The sequence below is a fragment of the Mobula birostris genome, chromosome 5 (genome assembly GCF_030028105.1).
Source record: "Mobula birostris isolate sMobBir1 chromosome 5, sMobBir1.hap1, whole genome shotgun sequence".
In the NCBI taxonomy this organism is placed as follows: domain Eukaryota; kingdom Metazoa; phylum Chordata; class Chondrichthyes; order Myliobatiformes; family Myliobatidae; genus Mobula; species Mobula birostris.
Window position 1 is genome coordinate 77,995,968 of NC_092374.1, and position 25,132 is coordinate 78,021,099.

The 25,132-nt window shown below is 42.7% G+C and overlaps 1 protein-coding gene across 2 annotated transcripts in view; it reads right to left on the reverse strand.

Annotated features, from left to right (window-relative positions):
* Positions 1-25,132, reverse strand: part of ccdc171 (coiled-coil domain containing 171) — a 478,351-nt gene that overhangs the window by 211,301 nt on the left and 241,918 nt on the right. For both annotated transcript variants that reach the window (XM_072258224.1, XM_072258225.1), the window contains exons 18-20: positions 16,587-16,810; positions 15,351-15,539; positions 5,644-5,835 (exon numbers count right to left, since the gene is read on the reverse strand). In XM_072258224.1, the coding sequence (XP_072114325.1) occupies positions 5,644-5,835; positions 15,351-15,539; positions 16,587-16,810 (605 nt within the window). The remainder of the gene's footprint in view (positions 1-5,643; positions 5,836-15,350; positions 15,540-16,586; positions 16,811-25,132) is intronic.

Genomic DNA, 25,132 nt, shown 5'->3' on the forward strand with positions numbered 1-25,132 from the left:
ATCATCCAACTCAGAACCCTGTACCAGCCTTCCCTCCATACCCCCTGATCCCTTTAGCCATAAGGGCCATATCTAACTCCCTCTTACATATAGCCAGTGAACTGGCCTCAACTGTTTCCTGTGGCAGAGAATTCCACAGATTCACCACTCTCTGTGTGAAGAAGTTTTTCCTGATCTCGGTCCTAAAAGGCTTCCCCTTTATCCTCAAACTGTGACCCCTCATTCTGGACTTCCCCAACACCGGTAAAATCTTCCTGTATCTAACCTGTCCAATCCCTTTAGGATTTTATACGTTTCAATAAGATCCCCCCTCAATCTTCTAAATTCCAACGAGTATAAGCCTAGTCGATCCAGTCTTTCATCATATGAAAGTCCTGCCAACCCAGGAATCAATCTGGTGAACCTCCTTTGTACTCCGTCTATGGCAAAGACGTCTTTCCTCAGATTAGGGGACCAAAACTGCACACAATACTCCAGGTGTGGTCTCACCAAGGCCTTGTACAATTGCAGTAGTACCTCCCTGCTCCTGTACTCGAATCCTCTTGCTATGAATGCCAGCATACCATTCACCTTTTTCACCGCCTGCTGTACCTGCATGCCCACTTCCAATGACTGGTGTATAATGACATCCAGGTCTTGTTGCACCTCCCCTTTTCCTAATCGGCCACCGTTCAGATAATAATCGGTTTTCCTGTTTTTGCCACCAAAGTGGATAACCTCACATTTATCCACATTAAATTGCATCTGCCATGAATTTGCCCACTCACTTAACCTATCCAATCACCCTGCACCCTCTTAGCATCCTCCTCACAGCTAACACTGCGGCCCAGCTTCGTGTCATCCGCAAACTTGGAGATGCTGCATTTAATTCCCTCATCTAAGTCATTAATATATATAGTAAACAACTGGGGTCCCAGCACTGAGCCTTGCGGTACCCCACTAGTCACTGCCTGCCATTCTGAAAAGGTCCCATTTATTCCCACTCTTTGCTTCCTGTCTGCCAACCAATTCTCTATCCACATCAATACCTTACCCCCAATACCGTGTGCTTTAAGTTTGCACACTAATCTTCTGTGTGGAACCTTGTCAAAAGCCTTTTGAAAATCCAAATATACCACATCCACTGGTTCTCCCCTATCCACCCTACTAGTTACATCCTCAAAAAATTCTATGAGATTCGTCAGACATGATTTTCCTTTCACAAATCCATGCTGACTTTGTCCGAGGATTTCACTGCTTTCCAAATGTGCTGTTATCACATCTTTGATAACTGACTCTAGCATTTTCCCCACCACCGATGTCAGGCTAACCGGTCTATAATTCCCCGGTTTCTCTCTCCATCTCTTTTTTAAAAAGTGGGGTTACATTAGCCACCCTCCAATCCTCAGGAACTAGTCCAGAATCTAAAGAGTTTTGAAAAATTATCACTAATACATCCACTATTTCTTGGGCTACTTCCTTAAGCACTCTGGGATGCAGACCATCTGGCCCTGGGGATTTATCTGCCTTCAATCCCTTCAATTTACCTAACACCACTTCCCTACTGACATGTATATCCCTCAGTTCCTCCACCTCACTGGACCCTCTGTCCCCTACTACTTCCGGAAGATTATTTATGTCCTCCTTAGTGAAGACAGAACCAAAGTAGTTATTCAATTGGTCTGCCATGTCCTTGCTCCCCATAATCAATTCACCTGTTTCTGTCTGTAGGGGACCTACATTTGTCTTAACCAATCTTTCTTTTCACATATCTATAAAAGCTTTTACAGTCAGTTTTTATGTTCCCTGCCAGTTTTCTCTCATAATCTTTTTTTCCCTTACCTAAATAAGCCCTTTGTCCTCCTCTGCTGGACTCTGAATTTCTCCCATTCCTCAGGTGAGCCACTTTTTCTGCTAATTTGTATGCTTCTTCTGTGGAATTGATACTATCCCTAATGTCCCTTGTCAGCCACAGGTGCACTACCTTCCCTGATTTATTCTTTTGCCAAACTGGGATGAACAATTGTTGTAGTTCATCTATGCGATCTTTAAATGCTTGCCATTGCATGTCCACCATCAACCTTTTAAGTGTCATTTACCAGTCTATCTTAGCTAATTCACGTCTCATACCTTCAAAGTTACCCTTCTTTAAGTTCAGAACCTTTGTTTCTGAATTAACTACGTCACTCTCCATCTTAATGAAGAATTCCACCATATCATGGTCACTCTTACCCAAGGGGCCTCTCACGACAAGGTTGCTAATTAACCCTTCCTCATTGCTCAATACCCAGTCTAGAATAGCCTGCTCTCTAGTTGGTTCCTCAACATGTTGGTTCAAAAAACCATCCCGCATACATTCCAAGAAATCCTCTTCCTCAGCACCCTTACCAATTTGGTTCACCCAATCTATATGTACATTGAAGTCACCCATTATAACTGCTGTTCCTTTACTGCACGCATTTCTAATTTCCTGTTTAATACCATCCCCAACCTCACTACTACTGTTAGGTGGCCTGTACACAACTCCCACCAGCATTTTCTGCCCCTTAGTGTTATGCAGCTCTACCCATATCGGTTCCACAACCTCCCAGCTAATGTCCTTCCTTTCTATTGTGTTAATCTCCTCTCTAACCAGCAATGCTACCCCACCTCCTTTTCTTTCATGTCTATCCCTCCTGGATATTGAATATCCCTGAATGTTGAGCTCCCATCCTTGGTCACCCTGGAGCCATGTCTCTGTGATCCCAACTATATCATACTCATTAATAACAATCTGCACTTTTAATTCATCCACCTTGTTACGAATGCTCCTTGCATTGACACACAAACCCTTCAGGCTCGCTTTTACAATACTCTTAGCCCTTATACAATTATGTTGAAAAGTGGCCCTTTTTGATTTTTGCCCTGGATTTGCTGGCCTGCCACTTTTACTTTTCACCTTACTACTTTTTGCTTCTACACTCATTTTACACCCCTCTGTCTCTCTGCACTTGTTCCCATCCCCCTGTTGTGAACTAATCTCCTCTCTCCTAGTCTCCTTAATTTGATTCCCACCTCCCAACCATTCTTGTTTAAAGTCATCTCAGTAGCCCTTGCAAATCTCCCCACCAGGATATTGGTCCCCTTAGAATTCAAGTGTAACCCGTCTTTTTTGTACAGGTCACACCTGCGCCAAAAGAGGTCCCAATGATCCAACAACTTGAATCCCTGCCCCCTACTCCAATCCCTCAGCCTCATTGCATTCCTTATCCTCCACCTCATTGCATTCCTACTCTCATTGTCGCGTGGCACAGGCAGTAATCCTGAGATTACTACCTTTGTGGTCCTTTTTCTCAACTCCCTTCCTAACTCCCTATATTCTCCTTTCAGGACCTCTTCCCTTTTCCTGCCTATGTCATTGGTACCTATATGTACCACGACCTCTGGCTCTTCACCCTCTCACTTCAGGATATCTTGGATGCGATCAGAAATATCCTGGACCCTGGCACCAGGGAGGCAAACTACCATCCGGGTCTCTGGACTGCGTCCATAGAATCGCCTATCTGACCCCCTTACTATCGAGTCCCCTCTTACAACTGCCCTCCTCTTCCGTTCCCTACCCTTCTGAGCTACAGGGCCAGACTCAGAGCCGTAGGCACGGCCACTGTCGCTTCCCCCAGGTAAGCTGTCCCCCTCAACAGTACTCAAACAGGAGTACCTATTGTCAAAGGGTACAGCCACCGGGGTACCCTCTATTACCTGACTCTTCCCCTTCCCCCTCCTAACCGTGACCCACTTGTCTGCCTCCCGTGGCCCCGGTGTGACCACCTGCCTGTAACTCCTCTCTATCAACTCCTCACTCACCCTGACCAGACGAAGGTCATTGAGCTGCAGCTCCAGTTCCCTAACGCAGTCCCTTAGGAGCTGCAGCTCGGCGCACCTGGCACGGATGTGGACGTCCGGGAGGCTTGGAGACTCCAGGGACTCCCACATCTGGCACCGAGAACAACAAGCTACCCTCAGACTCATACTGCCCCTCTCCTCAAATAACAACAAAAAATGAATACCAAACCTTCCTCGCCTCGCCCGTTTCTGCCCAAGCCCATTCAGCCGAAGCCCTTAAGCCTTCACTCTGCTCCCGGCTCACTCTGCAGCCCGCAAACTATGCTGCCTGCTGTATGAGGCTGTGTTCCTTTTAAATCTTCCGCGCTTCACTGCCCGACGTCACACGCCTGCGCAGTCCCGCCTCTCTGAAGGCCAATGGAAAAAAAACTGAAAATTAAAAAATGGTTTCCTCCGCACTCCCGCTCCAATTCTCAGACTTCCTTCTCCGAATTAAACCCGAAGCAGGACTTCTGTCCTTTTAAATCTTCGGTGCTTCACTTTACTTAAAATGTTATGATGCTATTGACTTATATAACCATATAACAATTACAGCACGGAAACAGGCTACCTCTGCCCTTCTAGTCCGTGCCAAACGCTAGTCTCACCTAGTCCCACCGACCTGCACTCAGCCCATAACCCACCATTCCTTTCCTGTCAATATACCTATCCAATTTTTCTTTAAATGATAATATCGAACCTACCTCCACCACTTCTACTGGAGGTTCATTCAACGCTTACTTCAAGCTCCCCTGTATTCCCTTGATAATTGACATCACTATATTCATGCGAGGAAAATATGCGTTGTGTGTTTAATATTAAATTCGTTAGATAAACCCTTTTAGAAACAAAATTGAGTGTATTAGCCACATCACCTATATTCCGGTCGTGATTAACACCCCCCCAAAAAGAATCGGCAAAAACGATTAGTAGGAAAAAAAGCGGCACGTACATGCATGCGCACTCGTGTCCGCGCAAGGCTTCATGGTCATTGCAGTCTTTCTCGGGGTAAACACAGCGTATTTGACTACTACTCTTGTCTGTTGACAACCCTACACAACCGCCCCCATTGTCAATAATAAACCGGTCCGCGTTGCAAAAAAGGTTGAGGATCCCTAGCGTAGGGAGCAATCCCTGCTGACAGCCCACCACAAACCACATCTTTCCCTCCCCCCCTCCTTTTTCTCCCTCTGTCCCTCTCACTATACCCCTTTCCCATCCTCTGGGTTTTTCCCCCCTCCCCCTTTTCTTTCTCCCTAGGCCTCCTGTCCAATGATCCCCTCATATCCCTTTTGCCAATCAACTGTCCAGCTCTTGGCTCCATCCCTCCCCCTCCTGTCTTCTCCTATCATTTTGGATCTTCCCCGCCCCCTCTTACTTTCAATTCTCTTACTAGCTCTTCTTTCAGTTAGTCCTGAGGAAGGGTCTCGGCACAAAACGTCGACTGTACCTCTTCCTAGAGATGCTGCCTGGCCTGCTGCGTTCACCAGCAACTTTTATGTGTGATACTTATTCCCTGTAATGTTCTTTTCAGTACATACATTTGCATCATTCTTTTCACATAATTCCACCGATAAGGGCACAAATTCTTTTCACCATTTCTTTCTCCTTTCCATCATGTGAACCCTTCTCTTCACACTCATCACTTTCTCTTCCTCAGTCCATCGTCTTCATCCTTAAGCTCTCAGCACGAGCCCACATTTTATGTTTCAGTTATATTTTTACACATATTTATAACTTTAATTGCCTTTGCTCATTTTCAAGTTATTATACAATTCTGTGTAAAAAGAAATAAATGCTTACCATTACAGCCTCAGAGAGTGTTTGATTCTTCTCAGCTTCTTCACTTGAATGTTGCTCCAGTCGTAGATTTAACTCTTGCATCTGATGAACCTGATCATTTAACAGAAGCTGGGCCAGGTGCTCCCTATGCAAGGCATTATTCAGCTCTTCACAAATACTGCCAAATCTCTCAAATGGAACCATCTTCTTGGTCTACACAAATAAGTTTCATGAAAAATAGAATCAATTTATTATGCCAATCTTCAAATACCATAGGAAGCAGTAGTAGGCAATTCAACTTCTCCTGCTTGATCTATCATTAAGATCATGGCTGATGTTTTATCCCATGCCACTTTTCTGCACCAATACTATATCCTTTAATACCCTTAGTATCTGAAAATCCACCAATCAATATCTTGATTAGGAAACTGAACCTTCACAGCCATCTTGGGTGAAAAATTCTGAAGATTCTTTACTCTCTGAGTGAAGCAATTTCTACTTATCTATATCCTGAATAGCGACCCTTTACTTTGAGGCTGAAATTGCTGATTCTGGACTCTCTAGTCATCATTTCTTCCAGGGTAGCTAAAGAAAGGATAAATCTGCTCTAGGATAAAAGAAGGAACTTATTCTTAGAACCTAAGAAAGTGGGTGAGGTTGATAGTTGTAGATAGTGAGAAAGGTTTGAAATGAAAGAGAAGATCAGTAGTTTGGGTTGTTTGTCAAACCTGGAGGTTAGGTCACAAACTTTCCATCACCAGTCAAGGTGGCATCATCAGTGCACAATTGAGTGCTGTTTCTGCTCAGTGATCACGTTTACATTAGTCCGACTTGTTGTTCTGACTGGTTGGTTGTCGCACTGGCCACTAGTCTCTGCTGGGTCCCCAGACAGCCACCGGCCCATATCCCTGGTTATCGGTCATTGTGAGTATTGGTTCCTTGGGTGTTTGTGGTTCACCGCTAGGCCCCAATCCCACAGATGCATAGGTTCATAAATTGCATCTATTTCAACATGCTTGTTAATAGAATCTTCTGTTGAGAACCAAGCTTCTGATACTTCTCTTGAGTTCTTGTTTCGTGCTTCTGCCAGGATTTTTGTAGTTTCCCCGATAAACTTGTGTCCTTCTTGGTTTTTATGTACTGAGATGAGTGGCAGAGGATCGTGTCTTCTTATGACTAACTGATGTTCATGTAGTCCCATGGATAGTTTTTTCCCTGTCTGTACTACATAGTGCTTGTGTCAACCAATCAGAACAATGAATCAGACCAATATAAACACAAGTACTCATGAGACTGTTTAAAGAATACAGCAAATTCAAGTCATTTGCAGAAATGGGTGGAGAAATGGCAGAGGTGTATGTATAAGAACTGAGTGATGCATTTTGGAGAGAGGGAATGGTTTTAAAGTAGCACCCTACTCTTAGTTCTGTTCAAGCTAACCACCACGAGATCACAAAGTATGAAAGAACATTGTGGAGAAGCTAAACTGGTAGATATAAAAGTGTACTGTACGTGTTTTTGCAAGGTATCAGTCAGCATTGGATAGTTTGGTGCAACAGGGACATCAGCTGCGAAAAGTGTTTACTGACCATTGGGTCGCTAGAGGGATGTGTGTTAACATTTGCGAGATTGTATAGCAGTACATTTGCTTGAGAGTGTGCTTGTGTGTGCACTAAAAATATTGAGGGGTAATGGGAGTTTTATATGAAAGGGAATACAACAGCCATTATGAGTTTGGTGGCACAGAGAGGGCTCATTGCAGTGTATATACTCTTTGGCTTAAAGTACGCGCTGTCTTATTTTTGTCATTTCCTTGTGTTTTGTTTAACATGAGAATAATTGTAATAAGAAAAATATGTCAACCACAGCAAGAATCAGAATCATGTTTATTATCACCAGCAGGTGACGTGAAATTTATTAACTTAGTAGCAGCAGATCAATGCAATACATAATAAAGAAAAAATAATAAATAAATAAATCAATTACAGAATACATATATTGAATAGATTTAAAAAGCGCAAAAAACAGGAATACTGTATATTAAAAAAAGTGAGGTACTGTCCAAGCATTCAATGTCCATTTAAGAATTGGATGGCAGAGGGGAAGAAGCTGTTCCTGAATCGCTGAGTGTGTGCCTTCAGGCTTCTGTACCTCCTACCTGATGGTAACAGTAGGAGGTCCTTAATAATGGACGCTGCCTTTCTGAGACACCACTCCCTGAAGATGTCCTGGGTACTTTGTAGGCTAGTACCCAAGATGGAGCTGACTAGATTTACAACCTTCTGCAGCTTCTTATGGTCTTGTGCAGTAGCCCACCCCACTCCCATACCAGACAGTGATGCAGCCTGTCAGAATGTTCTCCACGGTACATCTATAGAAGTTTTTGAGTGTATTTGTTGACATGCCAAATCTCTTCAAACTCATAATAAAGTACAGCTGCTGTCTTGCCTTCTGTATAACTACATCGATATGTTGGGACCAAGTTAGATCCTCAGAGATCTTGACACCCAGGAACTTGAAACTGCTCACTCTCTCCACTTTTGAACCCTCTATGAGGATTGGTATGTGTTCCTTCGTCTTACCTTACCTGAAGTCCGCAATCAGCTCTTTCGTCTTACTGACGTTGAGTGCCAGGTTGTTGTTGCAGCACTATTCCACTAGTTGGCATATCCCACTCCTGTACGCCCTCTCGTCACCAAATTTGTAGATGGTATTTGAGCTATGCCTAGCCATACAGTCACATGTATACAGAGAGAAGAGCAGTGAGTTAAGCACACACCCCTGAGGTGCGCCAGTGTTGATTGTCAGCAAGGAGGATATGTTATCACCAATCTGCACAGATTTTGGTCTTCCAGTTAGGAAGTTGAGGATCCAATTGCAGAAGGAGGTACAGAGGCCCAGGTTCTGCAACTTCTCAATCAGGATTGTGGGAATGATGGTATTAAATGCTGAGCTATAGTCGATGAACAGCATCCTGACATAGGTGTTTCTGTTGTCCAGGTGGTCTAAAGCCGTATGGAGTGCCATTGAGATTGGCAAATTACAATAAGTCCATGTCCTTGCTGAGGCAGGAGTTCAGTCTAGTCAAGAACAAACTCTTAAAGCATTTCATCACTGTCGATGTGAGTGCTACCGGGCAATTGTCATTAAGGCAGTTCACACTATTCTTCTTAGGCACTGTTATAACTGTTGTTTTTTGAAGCAAGTGGGAACTTTCGCCCATAGCAGTGAAAGATTGAAAATGTCTTTGAATACTTCCTCTAGTTGGTTGGCACAGGTTTTCAGAGCCTTACCTGGTATTCCATCGGGACCATCCGCCTTGTGAGGGTTCACATCGGCCTAACATCGGCTTCTAAGACACAGATCACAGGGTCACCAGGTGCAGCAGGGATCTTCACAGCTGTAGTTGTGTACTCCCTTTCAAAGCGTGCATAGAAGGCGTTGAGCTCATCTGGTAGTGAAGCATTGCTGCCACTCATGCTGTTGGGTTTCGCTTTGTAGGAAGTAACATCTGCAAACCCTGCCAGAGTTGCCGTGCATCCGATGTCGCCTCCAACCTCGTTCGAAATTGTCTCTTCACCCTTGAAATAGCCCTCTACAAATCATTCCTGGTTTTCTGGTACAGGCCTGTGTCGCCAGACTTGAATGCCACCGATCTAGCCTTCAGCAGATGACATACCTCCTGGTTCATCCACGGCTTTTGGTTTGGGAATGTACAGTAAGCCTTTGTAGGCACACACTCATCCATACAGGTTTTAATGAAGTCGGTAACAACTGCAGAATACTCATCCAGGTTCAAAGATGAATCACTAAATACAGTCCAGACCACTGATTCAAAGCAGTCCTGTAGGCGCTCCTGTGCTTCCCTTGTCCATACCTTGTCTAAGAGGCACAAAGCACAAAAACAGCCAAATTGAAGAAGTGACAGGGATGATACGGGGTGCAAACTGAGTGGGGTGAATGAAAAGAACAAAGAAAAACAGGGACAAGAAGCAGGTAGAGGAATTAGAACAATTTCGGGACCCAGTTAGTCTGAGAAATAAATCGGTAAGGCCCAACAGTTTGGTGCTCACTGGGTAGCAGTTATGAGGATTGCCAAAGAGGAACATGAATAAAGCAGATTGGGAGGTACTGACCAGGAAATTGACAAGTAGTAGCATGCCAGCAAATTGGAGAAGTTCCACTAAAAATGCCCATCAGGATGGCAGCTGTTGAGGTCAGACAACGGCAGGCACAGAATCATGATGACCCCAGGCAGCCCTTGATTCTGATTACCATAAATGCTACACTGCAGGGAGAAGCAAAGCATTTTGTCTGAACTGTCCTTGCTTAAATCTGCTTGTTGGAATACAGAATTTTGGTGTAAGCTAGACAAAATCATTGAAATTCATCGGGTGCACCTGAAAGATATACACCATATAAATGGAGTTGCAGCTCAATGACCTTTGGCCATATGGGAGAATAAGGAGGTGAGAGATAGGAGCTATAGGGAGCTAGTCACCCCTAAGATACAGAAAGCAGGTACCTGGGTGACTGTCAGAAGAGAGAAAGGGAATAGGTAGCCAGTGCAGAGTACCCCTGTGGCTATTCCCCTCAATAATGTTTGCAACTTTGAATACTGTTCGGAGAGATGACCAACCAGAGGTTCTGGCACTGAGTCTGGCTCTGTGGCTCAGAAGGGAAGAGCGGAGAAGAGCTGTAGTGATAGGGTATTACAAAGTTAGAGGCACAGACAGGAGATCCTGTGGATGTAAGTGAGAAACCAAGATGGTATGTTGCCTCCCAGGTGCCAGGGTCAGGGAGGTCTAGGATCGGGTCTGCAGCATTCTAAAAGGAGAGAGTGAGCAGCCTTAAGTCATGGTACGTATTGGTAACAACAACAAAAGTAGAGCAATGGAAGAGGTCCAGAAGAGAGAATATTGGGAGTTAGATAGATAGCTAAAAAGTAATACCTCCAGAGTAGAATTATCCGATTGCTGCCAGTGCCACTTGCCAGTGAGGGTAAGAATAGCATGATCTGGCAGATGAATGCATGGCTGAGTAATTGGTGCAGGGGGCAGGGTTACAGATTTCTAGATCATTGGGATCACTTTTGTGAAGGTATGACCTCCACAGGTTACACTTGAAGTTGAAGGTGGCAAATATCCCTCATCTCCTTCTACCTTAGGCCACAAATTTATCAATCACCCCTGATGAGTTATTAACTTCAAACTTTCTACATAATCACTCAAAGAGTTGAACTGCATGTGCATGTAACAAGAGCTGTATAATATTTCGAGGAGGAGGCAGGGGAATGGGTGAGAGGGATAATAGATCAGCTTTGATGTAATTGTAGAGCAGTCGCAATGGGCCGAATGGCCTAATTCTGCTCTTATGATCTTATCCATTGGTTAGAACTAAGTGCCTTAGGAATATATGGAATCGTATGGTCCGGGGATGTAGGATGGTACATGGGCAACTTTTGGGAATGCCAATAACAAGGACATTTAACATAATTTTAAGGAGGAACGTGGCAATGACTGGGAGCAAGTGAGAGTAATTGGGGAATGATCATGTCAGTGGTACAGAAAGCTGTCATTAACTATGTGGAGTATCAATTTACAGGAAATACTCAAGGCTCAACAATCCAGGAAGGGATAATCCAGTCTTCCTCAAATTGCTGAAGACTAGTCTTTAGACTTGAGAACAGCTATTAGACTTGATTTAGACTTGGTTGAGAGAGCACACAGAAAACTTTACAAGGACGTTTCTGAGTTATTGAATAGGTTAGGATTTCATTCCTTGGAACGTTGAAGATTGAGAAGAGGTTTGATAGAGGATACAAAATTATGAGGGGTATAGATAGGGTAAATGCAAGCAGGCTTTTTCCATGAGGTTGTATGGGACTACATCTAGAGATCATGGGTTAAGGGTGAAAAATGAGAAGTTTAAAGGACTATGAAGGGAAACTTCTTTACTCAAAGGGTCATGAGAGTCTGGAACAAGCTTCCAGCACAAGTGGTGCATGTCAGCTCGATTTCAACATTTAAATGAAGTTTGGATAGGTACATGGACAGTAGGGGTATGGAGGGCTATGGTTCCGGTTCAATTCAATTTGATTAGGTAGCTTAAATGGTTCAGCATGTACGAGATGAGCCAAAGGCCTATTCCTGTGCTGTTCTTTTCTATGACTCTTTGAGATCCATCTATCAACTCAATAATTTCATGGGCCAGGAGATATACCAGAAGAGAGTTGCACAATGGCTGTAGTGAATGTAGCTGCTGTAAGGGCATAAAGAGCTTGCTTTGTGTGTCAGTGACCAGGGCAAGGGACTGCCACTGTAGACATACAGGGGTAAAGGAGAAGATACATGACTCTGGTGGCCTCTTGGTAGAGGTGTCCTAGCAAGAGAAGATGGTTTGAGTGTCACTGCAGCACCCACTCTGCCCAATCTGACTGCCAACCAGTTTACAGAGCTGGTAAGTACAGCATTCAGATTAGATAAACTTCTGGCGGCAGCCCCCATTGCCTAGTTATGTTCACAAATGTATATAAGAGGTTTATTCTGGGATCACCAAGGTCATTAGTTAGTATACACAGAATCAAAATTAGATTTATTATCACTGACTTATATGATGTGCAATTTGTTGCTTAGCAGCAACAGTACAGTGAAAAGATATAAAAATACTAGAAATACTATAATTTACAGGAATAAATAAATAGTGGAAGAATAAAAGGCAGCATTTGTGTGTCCATGGACAGTTCAGAGCTGGTTCGCAATGAGTGTGGATCTTCACCTCAATGGCAGTGACAGACACCAATATCAATAACTGACCTCCCATTGCCTAGGAGTGGAAAGACTATTTATATTAGCGCTGCAGGGGGGAAAACAATGAAAGCAGAGGAGTGAATCTCATTGCCAACAAGTGGGCTGAGAGAAGTGAGCCTCAAGTAATTGAGATGGAGGAAATACAACTTCTAGTCGATATCTGAGTATGCCCAAGCTATGAGAGTATTCTCTTGAGGATAGACAGATTAAGTAAGGCAGGTGGTGTCATAGGCTTAGGGAAGGGCAGATTACATGCATGGGGGGGTCATGGTCAGCAAACATGTTCAGAGCAGACAATATGGCCCTTCAGAGAAACAGCAGCTCTAAGCCGGGACAAGAGGCGGATCATGTCGGGAAGTCCTAAGGGTAGGGGTCAAACACAGGTAAGAATTGTTAGAAGTTGAGAGGCTGCCTGAAGGAGGAGCAGGAATTAAAAGTAACCACACTACAGTAAAGAAGATAAAGGGAATGAACGTGCAGATCTCAGCAAAAAGAAAAGCAGAAATACAGGACTCCAGAGGAACTGAGTATAGAGCAAGAAGATACTGAAGCCAGCTTAGTAAGATTAAGTAGCGATGTGACCAGGCTAAAATGTTGAGGGACCCAGCAAAGCAGCAGCAATCAAAAAGAGGAAGGAGAATGGGTAAACCTCCTGCAGCTGGGTTATTGGGATGCCTTGTTTGTTTTATGTGGAAAGATGTAGCAGACTGGGTTTATATTCCCTGGAGTTTAGAAAAATGAGAGGTGATATCTTAAAACGTACAAAATGTGTATGGAGCTTGAAAGGGTGTCAGCCATTTGAGGAGATAAGAGTTAGTTTCTCCATCTATTGTCTGCTTAAGAGTTGTGGAACACCAATCAATTAGCATAATCAAGGCAAGTAAATTTTTGGAACTAAAGGATCTGAGGTTGGTATGATCTAAAGTACTGTTGAGGTTCAAGATCAACCACATGATTTTTTCTGAATGCCAAAGCAGGCGTAAAAAGCTGAGTCCTGCAGAGTTGAGGTGGCAGGGACTGGGCCTGAGAGTGTACCGAAGCAACAGTGCCCAGATCCGAGAGTGAGGAATGACCTAAAGTTTGGCCAATTTAAGCTCTGGGCCAGACTGAAAAGGTCAGGGTGTCAGAGCCAGAGGCAAGGAATGAGTTGATGTTCAGCTCGCTGCTCCACAAGGTTTACTAATCTCTACGCTGAACTGAGGCTGTGGCCCGCAACTAATAGACTCCCGGATCTGCCATGACTAGTTTCATGCTGTGGACTCACTTTCGTAAACTTTGTTTCTGAATGTTATTTATTTTTATTGTCTGCACGATATGTTTTTTCTGCACATTAGGTGTTTAGCGATCTTTTTTTTCTGTTATGTGCCTGTCTGTAAGGAGATGAATCTCAAAGTTGTATATAGTATACATGCTATGATATAAAATGTACTTTGAATTTTGAATGGCCTACATATGTTCCTGCTTTGTATGTTGTTTTCCTTCTCTAAACTGTGGGTACAGAAGACTGAGAGATCATTTTTTGAGCAAAGCCAGACAACTCATAGCCAGTAAACAAAGCCAGGACCTTGTACATACAAAACTGCGTAATAGTTATCGTTACAAGTTATTTTATTGGTTTCTATTTGTACAAATCCAAGGACAAGGTCTAATTTTATCCTTCCTTGTTTTCAAAATAATAGATTTTGTGAAATGCAAATAAAACTAATGTCCTTAAACAAGACCAAGAACCCTGCAAAAGCAAGTGCAAGATGGTTATACTATTGTATTCGGGGTAATGAGACTAATAATGAAAAATGTGGAACCTGTTCCCTCAATAACATCTTGAGAATTCAAGTTCATTGTAAAACAGAACTGAACATTAAAAGAAAATGGTATCAGCAAACTTGAAAATAACTACAATTCTTCTGAAAAACCTACCAAGTTTCCTAACATCTTTTAAGGAAGGAAATCTTCTCCATTGACACTTAGCTATTAATTTTAAACTTACTCCTAAAACAGTCATCAGAAACCAATAACTCTGAAGGTATCAGCATTAATTAATTTGATTGCTCTGATGCATTCAATATTCGTAGTATCATTCTAAAGCTTATCAAGGAAATGGTTGTGCTCAATCTAATGGAATTTTCACTTAATAAAATATAATGTATGTTCAAGGTATAATATACACCATATACAGGGGCATTCATGGTTTTATAAAACTGCTGAAATTATGTCATCTGTTCACAGGATGAATAAAAAAGCTGCTGCAAAAGCAGGACTTACTACCCATCCCAGAATGCAGCTAGGTTATCCCAGTGATGAAGGGTTTAATACGCCAATCAAGAGGCCTGGTTTGTCAGGCTTCTTAAGTGACTTTAGAACTGAATTCATTTAAACAAGTGGAGAACATTTCATTCCATTCCTGACTTTTGTTTTATAAATGAAGATGGTTGGTGCTCTGAGGCAAACCCATAACAAGCCAGAACTGAGATAATTCACCTCCAACAATTATTACATGAAAGTCCATGTAGTTCATTTTATTAATAATCTTTGTTATACAGACAAATATGCCTTCCTTTAATCTGTGCTGAAAACTTATATAAATTCTATATATTGACACTATGTTACTGATGCTTGCTCCTATTAAACCTACACTTAAAACTCATGATAATCTGTTAACGTTCTATCCAATGTATTTCTTCTTTGGCTTTCGAATAAACCTTTCTGTCAAATAAGTTTGTTTTGTACCAACAAATGGGGTAAAATCAGAGGTAAAAATAACTTTATGCCAACAAAAAGACTTTTTTTATATCACTTAAACATTTATGAGAATTCAATAATGGAACCTTGGACAATCACCCGGAAAAGGAAAAGATTGCACATTGAAATTGTAAGGAATTGTAAGGAAATAGAATAATGCACAGAATAGGACATGTTCACCTTCAGTGATTGCTTGAGGTTATTCAGCTGCTGTTCCAGGTTGTAAGCTTTTCCTGTTTCTCTTTTCAAGTCACTCAGATAACTTTTGAGTTGGGCAAGTTCCAAACGCAATGAACGTCGTTCTACTTCAGCGGCATGCAACCTCTGAGTAAACTCAAGGATCTGTTTCTTCAATACTTCCACACATTGCTAGCAAAGAAGGAAAAAGTTTTTTAAATGTTACAAATGTCAATTTGCAATAATTTAGTGTTAAATTTTAATTCATATAAGATGCCTTCTGAAATCTTGCAAGATTCTAATAAATCAAAACAATCTCCTTAAAATGTATTTTGTACAATTTTGTCACAGATAAATCAGTAGTCTACCTTGCCAATAATTTTCTTCTGTGAGTAATAGCCGGCCATAATTAAAAAAGATAGTCTAGGTTAAAAGGAATTCAACATCCTGAATAAATATTTCTATTTGCACTATAGAGAGTGCATCACAAACTAAAGTGATAGGTCTTGTAATGTAAGTCATATACAAGTTGGAACAAAAGAATATGCTTCAAATTCCACACTTTTATAATTCTATAATTGGGGGAGCTTGTATTAAAGTAAATTATCCTAGTGGATGCAAAGGGCCAATTTGCCAATTTCTTTACTGGAATTTCTTTAAATCAGCATTCTGTAACATAAATTATTAAAATAATCAGAACATATTTTAGTTCTACTACTGGCAATGCTGACTGAATCCTGAAGGACATGACTGCATGGCATGCTAATGGCTGCTGAGATAACAGAATGACAAAAAAAAAACTACTTAACCTGATCCTTGCCAATCTGCTTTGGAACTTTGAAACAGCAGAATGCTCATCAATTTCCCTTTGATTCTTTTCCCACTAATCGAAACTAAGGGCTAATTTACAACAACCAGTTAACAAATACCTAGTCTTTGAAATGTGCAAGAAAAGCAAAACACTCGAGGGAAACACGTGAGCACAGAGTGAGAATTTGCAGACTCCACGCAAGCAGCACCAAAGATCAAGATCAAACTTGGGATGCTGGAGCTATACGACAGCAGCACCAATGGCTGTACAACTGTACTGCGCTAGCAACAATCTCATTATTCTTTTGAAAATGAAATCACTTCTGCATATCAAGGACAAAGTTGATAAATGTAAAACAGAAAAGATCAGGAAGCTCAAATTGATAGGTAAAAGAGTTCATCAAGAAGTTGCTGCATTTTCATCATTACCTTTATTGGCATAGTGACCTGACATCCTTCTTTTCCTGCCTTGGTATTGACTTTACATAGTCCGGAGCCCAATAATTGTACCAATGATTTTTTATGCCCATATCCAATGTGTCTGCCACACCAAAGAGAAACATTTTCCATCTCCACACTTAATCTGTCCATGAATTTTGAGAAAGAATTTTTGGCTACATGTTCCATTGGCCAGTTTGAAAGATGATTTGGGTCTATGAAAACAGGAATGAAAAAGAAATTGTAAGTAACTGTTTTTAATCTAATAATGTTATTACAATATGAATTCAGATAGTTCAATCACTTTGTAAGGGTAAAAATATTGTATTTTACATGAAGATTTGCAACTACAGTACATTGAATCTCACAACCTCTGATATCACATCTGGAGTTAAACTGTAATTTACCTTTTTACTCTGATGCAATTAAAATTTTACTACTTAGTGCAATTACTTCTTTCCCAGGTGGAGATAGGCAATTATCTTTCCCAGATGATAGTTTTATGGCCTCACTACAATAAATGTGTTCTGCTCAGTGCTAGTTTTGACTATCTTATATTAAATATATCTGAGATAAATAAAATTATCAATTGTTCATACAGTATATCCCACATAAACTAAATTTCTAGGTGGCTTTGATCTTTAAGAAACATCTTCCAGCTTACTCAGATCTATATAGAAAAGCTAAGCCAAATCCATTATTGACATACATTTAAATACAGACATAATTCAATGAAGCCATGCCTTCCATAGTACTAATGTAATTCAGAAAAATATTATTTTTGCTGAAACACAGTGTATATAAAATGATAATATCAAACAAAGACTGTTGCGATACAGAAGTTGGAAAATGAGCACTAGCATATTTGCCAACCACAAGTAATTAATAGAAGCAGAGTCATCAACTATAGTAATTATTCACATTATTCAGCTGGTAAAATATCTTATGATTGATTCTTGCAATGATCACGATATGAAGGTTGCATAACAATTTAAATATATACCGATATATTTGTAGCCAGTTAATATGGTCTGCTAATTACCAATTCTTCATCCAGATTATAATAATGAATTATTGAATGCTACTTTTAAAAAGTACACCATCTGTGAAGAGGAATGCTTGTTCTAATTATATAAATAGCTGCAGAAAAGAAAGATGCTTTCAATAATATGAAATAGTATGTTCAGGTCATTTAAAAAGTAGGGATGCTTATAATTCTCAACAGGCATCAAATGGTGACAGTGATATATCCTTTGAGAGACAAAATCAATTTATCCACATTTTAAACATTTCTGATTTCATTGTTTATTGCTTGCATTTACAGTCAGAAAGAAAAAAAAAGGTAGTTCCGTTTTCTTGAATGTACAAGTGATTTTCAGCAGAGAATACAATCAAAGAATGTATCAAGGTAGTTGTGATACACTAGCTCCCACCTACTGGTCGATGACTTTACTGCAGTTAGCCCAGTATCTTTTTCTCGTCTTTAGACACCATAACAATCTCATTACTCTCGTAGGAAGTGGATTGCACTAAAATATATTTTCAATATTTCCACAATGAACTTCAGTGTCATTCTTGCCTTGGGATAAAGTTATGAAGCAGATAGAAAGCTTTGGAAACCTTGAATGACAAAGGATATTGTGGATTTGATCAGGGAAAAATACGTATGCAACATACAAGAAAATGATATTGAACGAGTTATTTGAGGTTTAAGAAGCCAAGGGAGAAAAATCAAGAAAGAAATAAGGAGGGTAAAAAGGGCCCATGAAAAGACTTTGCAAGTAGAATTAAGAAACGTCCAAAAATCTTTTATAAGTATATTAGAAACAAGAGGGTGGCTAAGGAAGGGATAGATGCGTGGAGCAAGAGGATATGACCAAAGTCCTAAATTAATACTTCTCATCACTATTCATCAGGGAGAAAGACAAGGAGGCTGGAGAGGTAAATGGAGATGGAATACACTGATATTCATTAGGACGTCTGTATCAGAAAGGAGGAAGTGCTAGAAACATTACAGCATAATAACTTTGATAAATTCCCAGGACCTGACAGAATCTTTCATAGGATGCTAAGGGAAGTATAGAAGGAGACTGTTGGGATTGCGGCTTCTTAATTAACCATGGTTGAGGTGCCAGAAGATTGGAGGACAGTTAACGTTGTCCCTTGTTGGAAAAGGGCAGTAGGGTGGAAACCGTTCGTAGGCAATCCTTGCATCAATGACAGGGAAGTTGCAACATGAGATTCTGAGAGACAGGATTTATGCTCACCATGAAAGTCAGAGACTGTTATGAGCAGTAAACATTGTTTTGTATGGGAAATATTTTGTCTCATAATCTAAGTGAATTTTTCTTCCAGTGACTATCCAATTACCTTTTGAAAGATCTCAACAACCATTTCCATCACTTTTTCTGTGAATGGGTTTCAGGGAACAAGCACCCACTCCCTAAAAATGTTTCCTCACATCCACACTGTAATAAAATGTATGTCTCTGATCCTTGAGCCATTGGAGGTGACTGCTGACCTCAACGGTGGTGGACGGAAGAGCAAGGTGAGCTGCTCAATGACTATTGCCAAGGTGCACTCACATCTACTGTGATGAAGTGCTTTGAGACGCTGTTCATGGCCGGAATCAACTCTTGCCTAAGCAAGGACCTGGGCCTTCTGCAGTTTGCCTAACACGACAACACCACGGGGATGCAATTCCACCAGCTCTCCACTTGGACTTGAACCACCTGGTGTTTATTGATTATAACACAGTGTTCATGTATCCTGCATCCTCAATAAACTTCAACACCTGTGCCTCTGTACAGCCCTCTGCAACTGGATCCTTGACCTATAGTCATAGAGTCGTGGGAAAGTACAGCACAGAAACAGACCCTTCGGCTTATCTAGCCCATGCCGGACAACTTAAACTGCCTACTCCCATCAATCGGGACCAGGAACTTAGCCCTTCATATTCCTACCTTCCATGTACCTCTCCAAACTTCTCATAAACGTTGAAATCACGCTCACATGCACCACTCGCACTGGCAGCTCATTCCACACTCTCATGACACTAAGCAAAGAGGTTTTCCCTAATGCTTCCCCTTAAACTTTTCACCTTTCACCCTTTGATAAGATGGCGACATGTACAACGGCCATGTTGCGAGCTCCTTTCCAACTTCACAGTATACTGCTAATTTCTGCGACTTCCTTTGCATTTCTTGTTCAAGTAGCTGATAGTCACATCAGGTATGATAGACTGACTCTTCTGAACATCAGGAAGATGCCATTTACCCACTACGTGCCGCCTTTTCTACAATGGGAACCCCTGCTTGCGTGATCCATGGGAAGCTCATTTATTACACTGCCGCTACCTCTAAAGCGGCTGGAGATAAGGGAGCAGGGCCGGCGTCCTGGTGAGGTTGAGACACCATGCTAATCAGCCGCCACTCCCTAGCAGACTCCTGGCTAACATTTAGTCCCTGGACAATAAGCTGAGAGACAGAATCTCCTATCAGCAGGAAAAAAAAAGGAATGTAACGTTTTATGCTTCATGGAGACCTGGTTGATGGAGGAGATACCTGATCATGCCACCGAGCCCTCTGGGTTCTCCCTGTTCCAGGCAGACAGGTCAAAAAACCTCTCTGGGAGGAGTAAATGAGGTGGGGTGTGTTTCATGGTCAACAATGCGTGGTGCAACCCTCCGAATGCGCATGCTGTCAAATCGTTTTGTTCCCCAGATCTGGAGTACCTTGTGCTGCTGTGTAGACCTTTCTGGCTGCCCAGGGGGTTCACAGCTGTTATTACGACAGTGGAGTATATTTCACCACAGGCTAATACTGACCTGGTTCTCATGGAACTGTACGAGACCATCAGCACCCTAGAGACTGCACATCCAGAGGCTGCCTTCATCATCACCGGTGACTTTAATCAAGCGTCACTGACTAAAGTCTCTCCAAAGTTTTGTCAACACACTCAGGTGAGCACAGGGGGAGATAGCATACTCGACCACTGCTACTCTCCCTTCCGCAATGTTTACAAAGCGCTCCTCTGCCTGCCCTTTGGAAAGTCAGATCACTCCTCCATCTTGCTGCTGCCAAGGTACAGGCAGAAGCTGAAACAAGCGGCGGCCATAGTTAAGACCGTCCAGTGTTGGTCCGACCAATCGGCCTCCATGCTACAGGACTGCTCTGATGATGTCAACTGATGAGGATGTCTCCAAGTTCATGAAAGGGGTCACAAGCTTCATCTGGAAGAGCATCGAGGATATTGTCCCCCAGAAATCGGTCAGGGTCTATCCAAACCAGAAACCCTGGATCTACAGTTCCAAGCAAGCAACACGTACTGCGCGACACAGAGCTTACGTTGCCGGTAACCAACAGGAACCCAAGAAATACAGCTATGATCTGCGCAAAGTCATCAAGGCAGCAAAATGACAATACAGGGAGAAGATCCAGACACAACTCTCCACAAACACACACAGCTTATGGCGAGGTCTGCACACCATCGCAGACTTCAAAGCTAAAGAAAATAGTGTTTCTACCATTGCTGCCTCTCTCCTAGAAGAGCTAAATCTTTTTTATGCTCAATTCAATGATGCCAACACTGAGCCCTGAGGAGGGCTGCCAAAGAGTCCTACAGCTTGGTCATCTCTGAGGCTGAAGTACTGAGGTATTTCCAACGGGTGGACAGTCGCAAGGCTGTGGGACCGGATGGCATCCCAAGGTGGGTACTAAGAGTGTGCGCGGAACAACTGGCAGGTTCATTTACACGCAAACACGAGAAAATCTGCAGATGCTGGAAATTCAAGCAACACACACAAAAAATGCTGATGAATGCAGCAGGCCAGGCAGCATCCATAGGAAGAGGTACAGTCGACGTTTCGGGCCGAGACCCTTCATCAGGACTAACTGAGAGAAAAGATAATAAGAGATTTGAAAGTGTAAGGGAGAAGGGGAGATCTGAAATGATAGAAGACAGGAGGAGGAGGGATGGAGCTAAGAGCTGGAAAGTTGATTGGCAAAAGGGATACGAGGCTGGCGAAGGGAGAGGATCATGGGACGGGAGGCCTAGGGAAAAAGAAAGGGGGGGGAGCCCAGAGGATGGGCAAGGAGATAGTGAGAGGGACAGAGGGAGAAAAAAAGAGAGAGAAAATAATAATAAATAAATAAGAGATGGGGTACGAAGGGGAGGTGGGGCATTAATGGAAGTTAGAGAATTCCACATTTTATTTCAACGTCCCATTCCCATTCTGATATGTCTATCCACATCCTCCTCTACTGTCAAGATGAAAGCACGCTCACTTTGGAGGAACAACACCTTATATTCTGTCTGGGTAACCTCCAACCTGATGGCATGAACATTGACTTCTCATAGCTCCACCCACAGCTCCAAACTGTTAATTTACTGACGATACTGCATTGATTGGCCTGGTCTCAAATAATAATGAAGCAACCTACAGAGAAGAAGTCATCACCCTGACACAGTGGTGTTAAGAAAACAACCTCTCCCTCAATGTCGTAAAAACAAAAGTGCTGGTTGTGGACTACAGGAGGAATAGAGACAGGCTAGACGCTATTGCTATCAATGGATCTTGGGTTGAGAGGGTGATCAGCTTTAAGTTCCTTGGTGTTCACATCACCGAGGACCTCACGTGGTCTGTACAGACCGGTTGTGTGGTGAAAAAGGCACAACAGCACCTCTTTCGCCTTAGACAGTTGAGGAAGTTTGGTTTGGGCCCCCAAATCCTAAGAACTTTCTACAGGGGCACAATTGAGAGCATCCTGACTGGCTGCATCACTGCCTGGTAAGGGAACTGTAATTCCACAGAGAGTGGTGCAGACAGCCCAGTGCATCTGTAGATGTGAACCTCCCACTATTCAGGACATTTACAAAGGCAGGTGTGTAAAAAGGGCCCAAAGAATCACTGGAGACCCAAGTCACCCCAACCAGAAACTGTTCCAGCTGCTACCATCTGGAAAATGGCACTGCAGCATAAAAGCCAGGACCAACAGGCTCCAGGACAGCTTCTTCCACCAGGCCATCAGACTGATTAAATCATGCTAATACAATTGTATTTCTCTGTTATGTTGACTGTTTCATTGTACATAATATTTATTATAAATTACTATAAATTGCTCATTACACATTTAGACAGAGATGTAACATAAAGATTTTTTCTCCTCGTGTATATGGAGGATGTAAGTAACAAAGTCAATTCAATTCTATTCAATTAACCCATAACCTCTAGTTGGAGTCCCACCCAACCTCAGTAGCTCATCACTCAACAGCCCAGTACAACCCCCTCCTGTTGGACTATCTACATGTTGAATTAAGGAAACCCCCCTCCCCCCCGGACGCACCTAACAAATTCTGCCCCTTCTAAACCTCTTGCACTCAAAAGGACCCAGTTTATATTAACGAAGCAACTGATTGTGTGGCAAGCACAGCTCCAATGCCATATTCATGTTTGCCGACGAGACCGCTGTCATAGGCCGAATCAAAGGTGATGATGAATCAGCATATAGCAGGGAGAATGAAAATCTGTCTGAGCAGTGCCATAACAACAACCTCTTATTCAACGTCAGTCAGCAAGACCAAGGAGCTGGTTATTGACTTCAGGAGAAGGAAACAGAGGTCCATGAGCCCGTTCTCATTGGAAGATCAGAGGTGGATAAGGTCAGCAACTTTAAATTCCTAGGTGTTATTATTTGAGAACTGTCATGGATTCAGCCTGTAAGTACAATTACAAAGAAAGCACGGCAGTGTCTCTACTTTTTCAGGAGCTCGCGAAGATTCAGCATGATATTTAAGTCTTTGCCAAACTTCTACAGATGTGAAGTGGAGAGTACATTGACTGGCTGCATCACAGTTTAGAAACACTTGAATGAAAAATCCTGCAGAAAGTAGTGGATACAGCCTACCCGACCATTGAGCACATCTACATGAAACTCTGTCGCAGGAAAGTAGCATCCATCATCAGGGACCTCCACCACCCAGGACATGCTCTCTTCTCAGTGCTACCATCAGGAAGAAGGTACAGAAGCCTCAGGACTCACACCACCAGGTTCAGAAACAGTTATTACCCTTCAGCCATCAGGCTCTTAAACCAAAGAGGATACTTCACTCAACTTCACTTGCCCTATCATTGAAACGTTCCTACAACCTATGGACTCACTTTCAAGGACTCCATGTTGTAACTGCTTACTCCCCTTACTTCCCCTGGTGGTCACCCATCTACTACCTGAAGCCTGAACTCTGGGTGTGACCACCTCAGTCAGAGTCTTATCTTTGAGATTTTCAACCTCCCGGATGGTCCTGAGTACATCCAGCTCCAGTTCCAGTTCCTTGACCTTGGCAGCCAGGAGCTGAAGATGTAGATGTAGTGATTAGGGAGATTGTTAGGTCCTTTGCAATCCCACAACTTACAGGAGAAGCATTCCAATGCCTTAACTAGCATCCTGCCTACATTTGTTATACGTTAGGCTCTAACTTCTTGAGCTCAAGTTCTACAATCAACTAAATGCTTTTAAAACACTCCACACCTTTAGCCTCTACTTGTTCTTGCCAAAGCCTGTTGAGCAAGAAGGCTGCGAGTGGAACAGCTAAGGATTTCAGGAGTGAAGGCATTTTACTACTCGGGGTAAAGATAGGCAAGACTGTGCAAGCAAGTGATGTCAGCCAGTAGAGCAGGAAAAGTTTAAAAAGGCAACTGTCATATCCAGCGGGCTGCGTTTGGAGCAGGCAGCAGAGTGAGAGGTAGCAAAATGATAGGGCTTTGGCTCAACAGGCTTAGGTGGTATCGAGGCAAGGTCATTTTACCTGTGTTAATTGCGGAAAGGAAGTAGTACGTGTGTGAGGCCGGTTTTCTGTGCTCGGTGTCAGATGTGGGAGGTCCTGGAGTCTCCCAGCCTCCCGGATGGCCATATCTGCACCCAGTGTGTCAAGCTGCAGCTCCTAAGGGACCGCGTTAGGGAACTGGAGATGCAGCTCGATGACTTTCCTCTGGAGTTATCGGCAGGTGGTCACACTGGGGCCACGGGAGACAGACAAGTGTGTAACAGTCAGGAGAGGGAAGGGGAAGAGTCAGGTACTAGAGAGTACCCCTGTGGCTGTACCTCTTGACAATAAGTACTCCTGTTTAAGTACTATTGGGGGGGACAGCCTACTTGGGGGAAGCAACAGTGGCCGTGCCTCTGGCACAGTCTGGCCCTGTGGCTCAGAAGGGTAGGGAAAGGAAGAGGAAGGCAATAGTGATAAGGATGTTTCAGATCACATCCACGATATCCTGCAGTGGGAGGGAGAACAGCCAGAGGTCGTCGTACATATTGGTACCAATGACATAGGTAGGAAAAGGGAAGAGGTCCTGAAGGCAGACTATAGGGAATTAGGAAAGAAGTTGAGAAGCAGAACTGCAAAGGTAGTAATCTCGGGACTACTGCCTATGCCACGCAACAGTGAGTATATGAATAGAATGAAGTGGAGGATAAATGCGTGGCTGAGAGATTGGAGCAGGGGGCAGGGATTCAGATTTCTGGATCATTGGGACTTCTTTT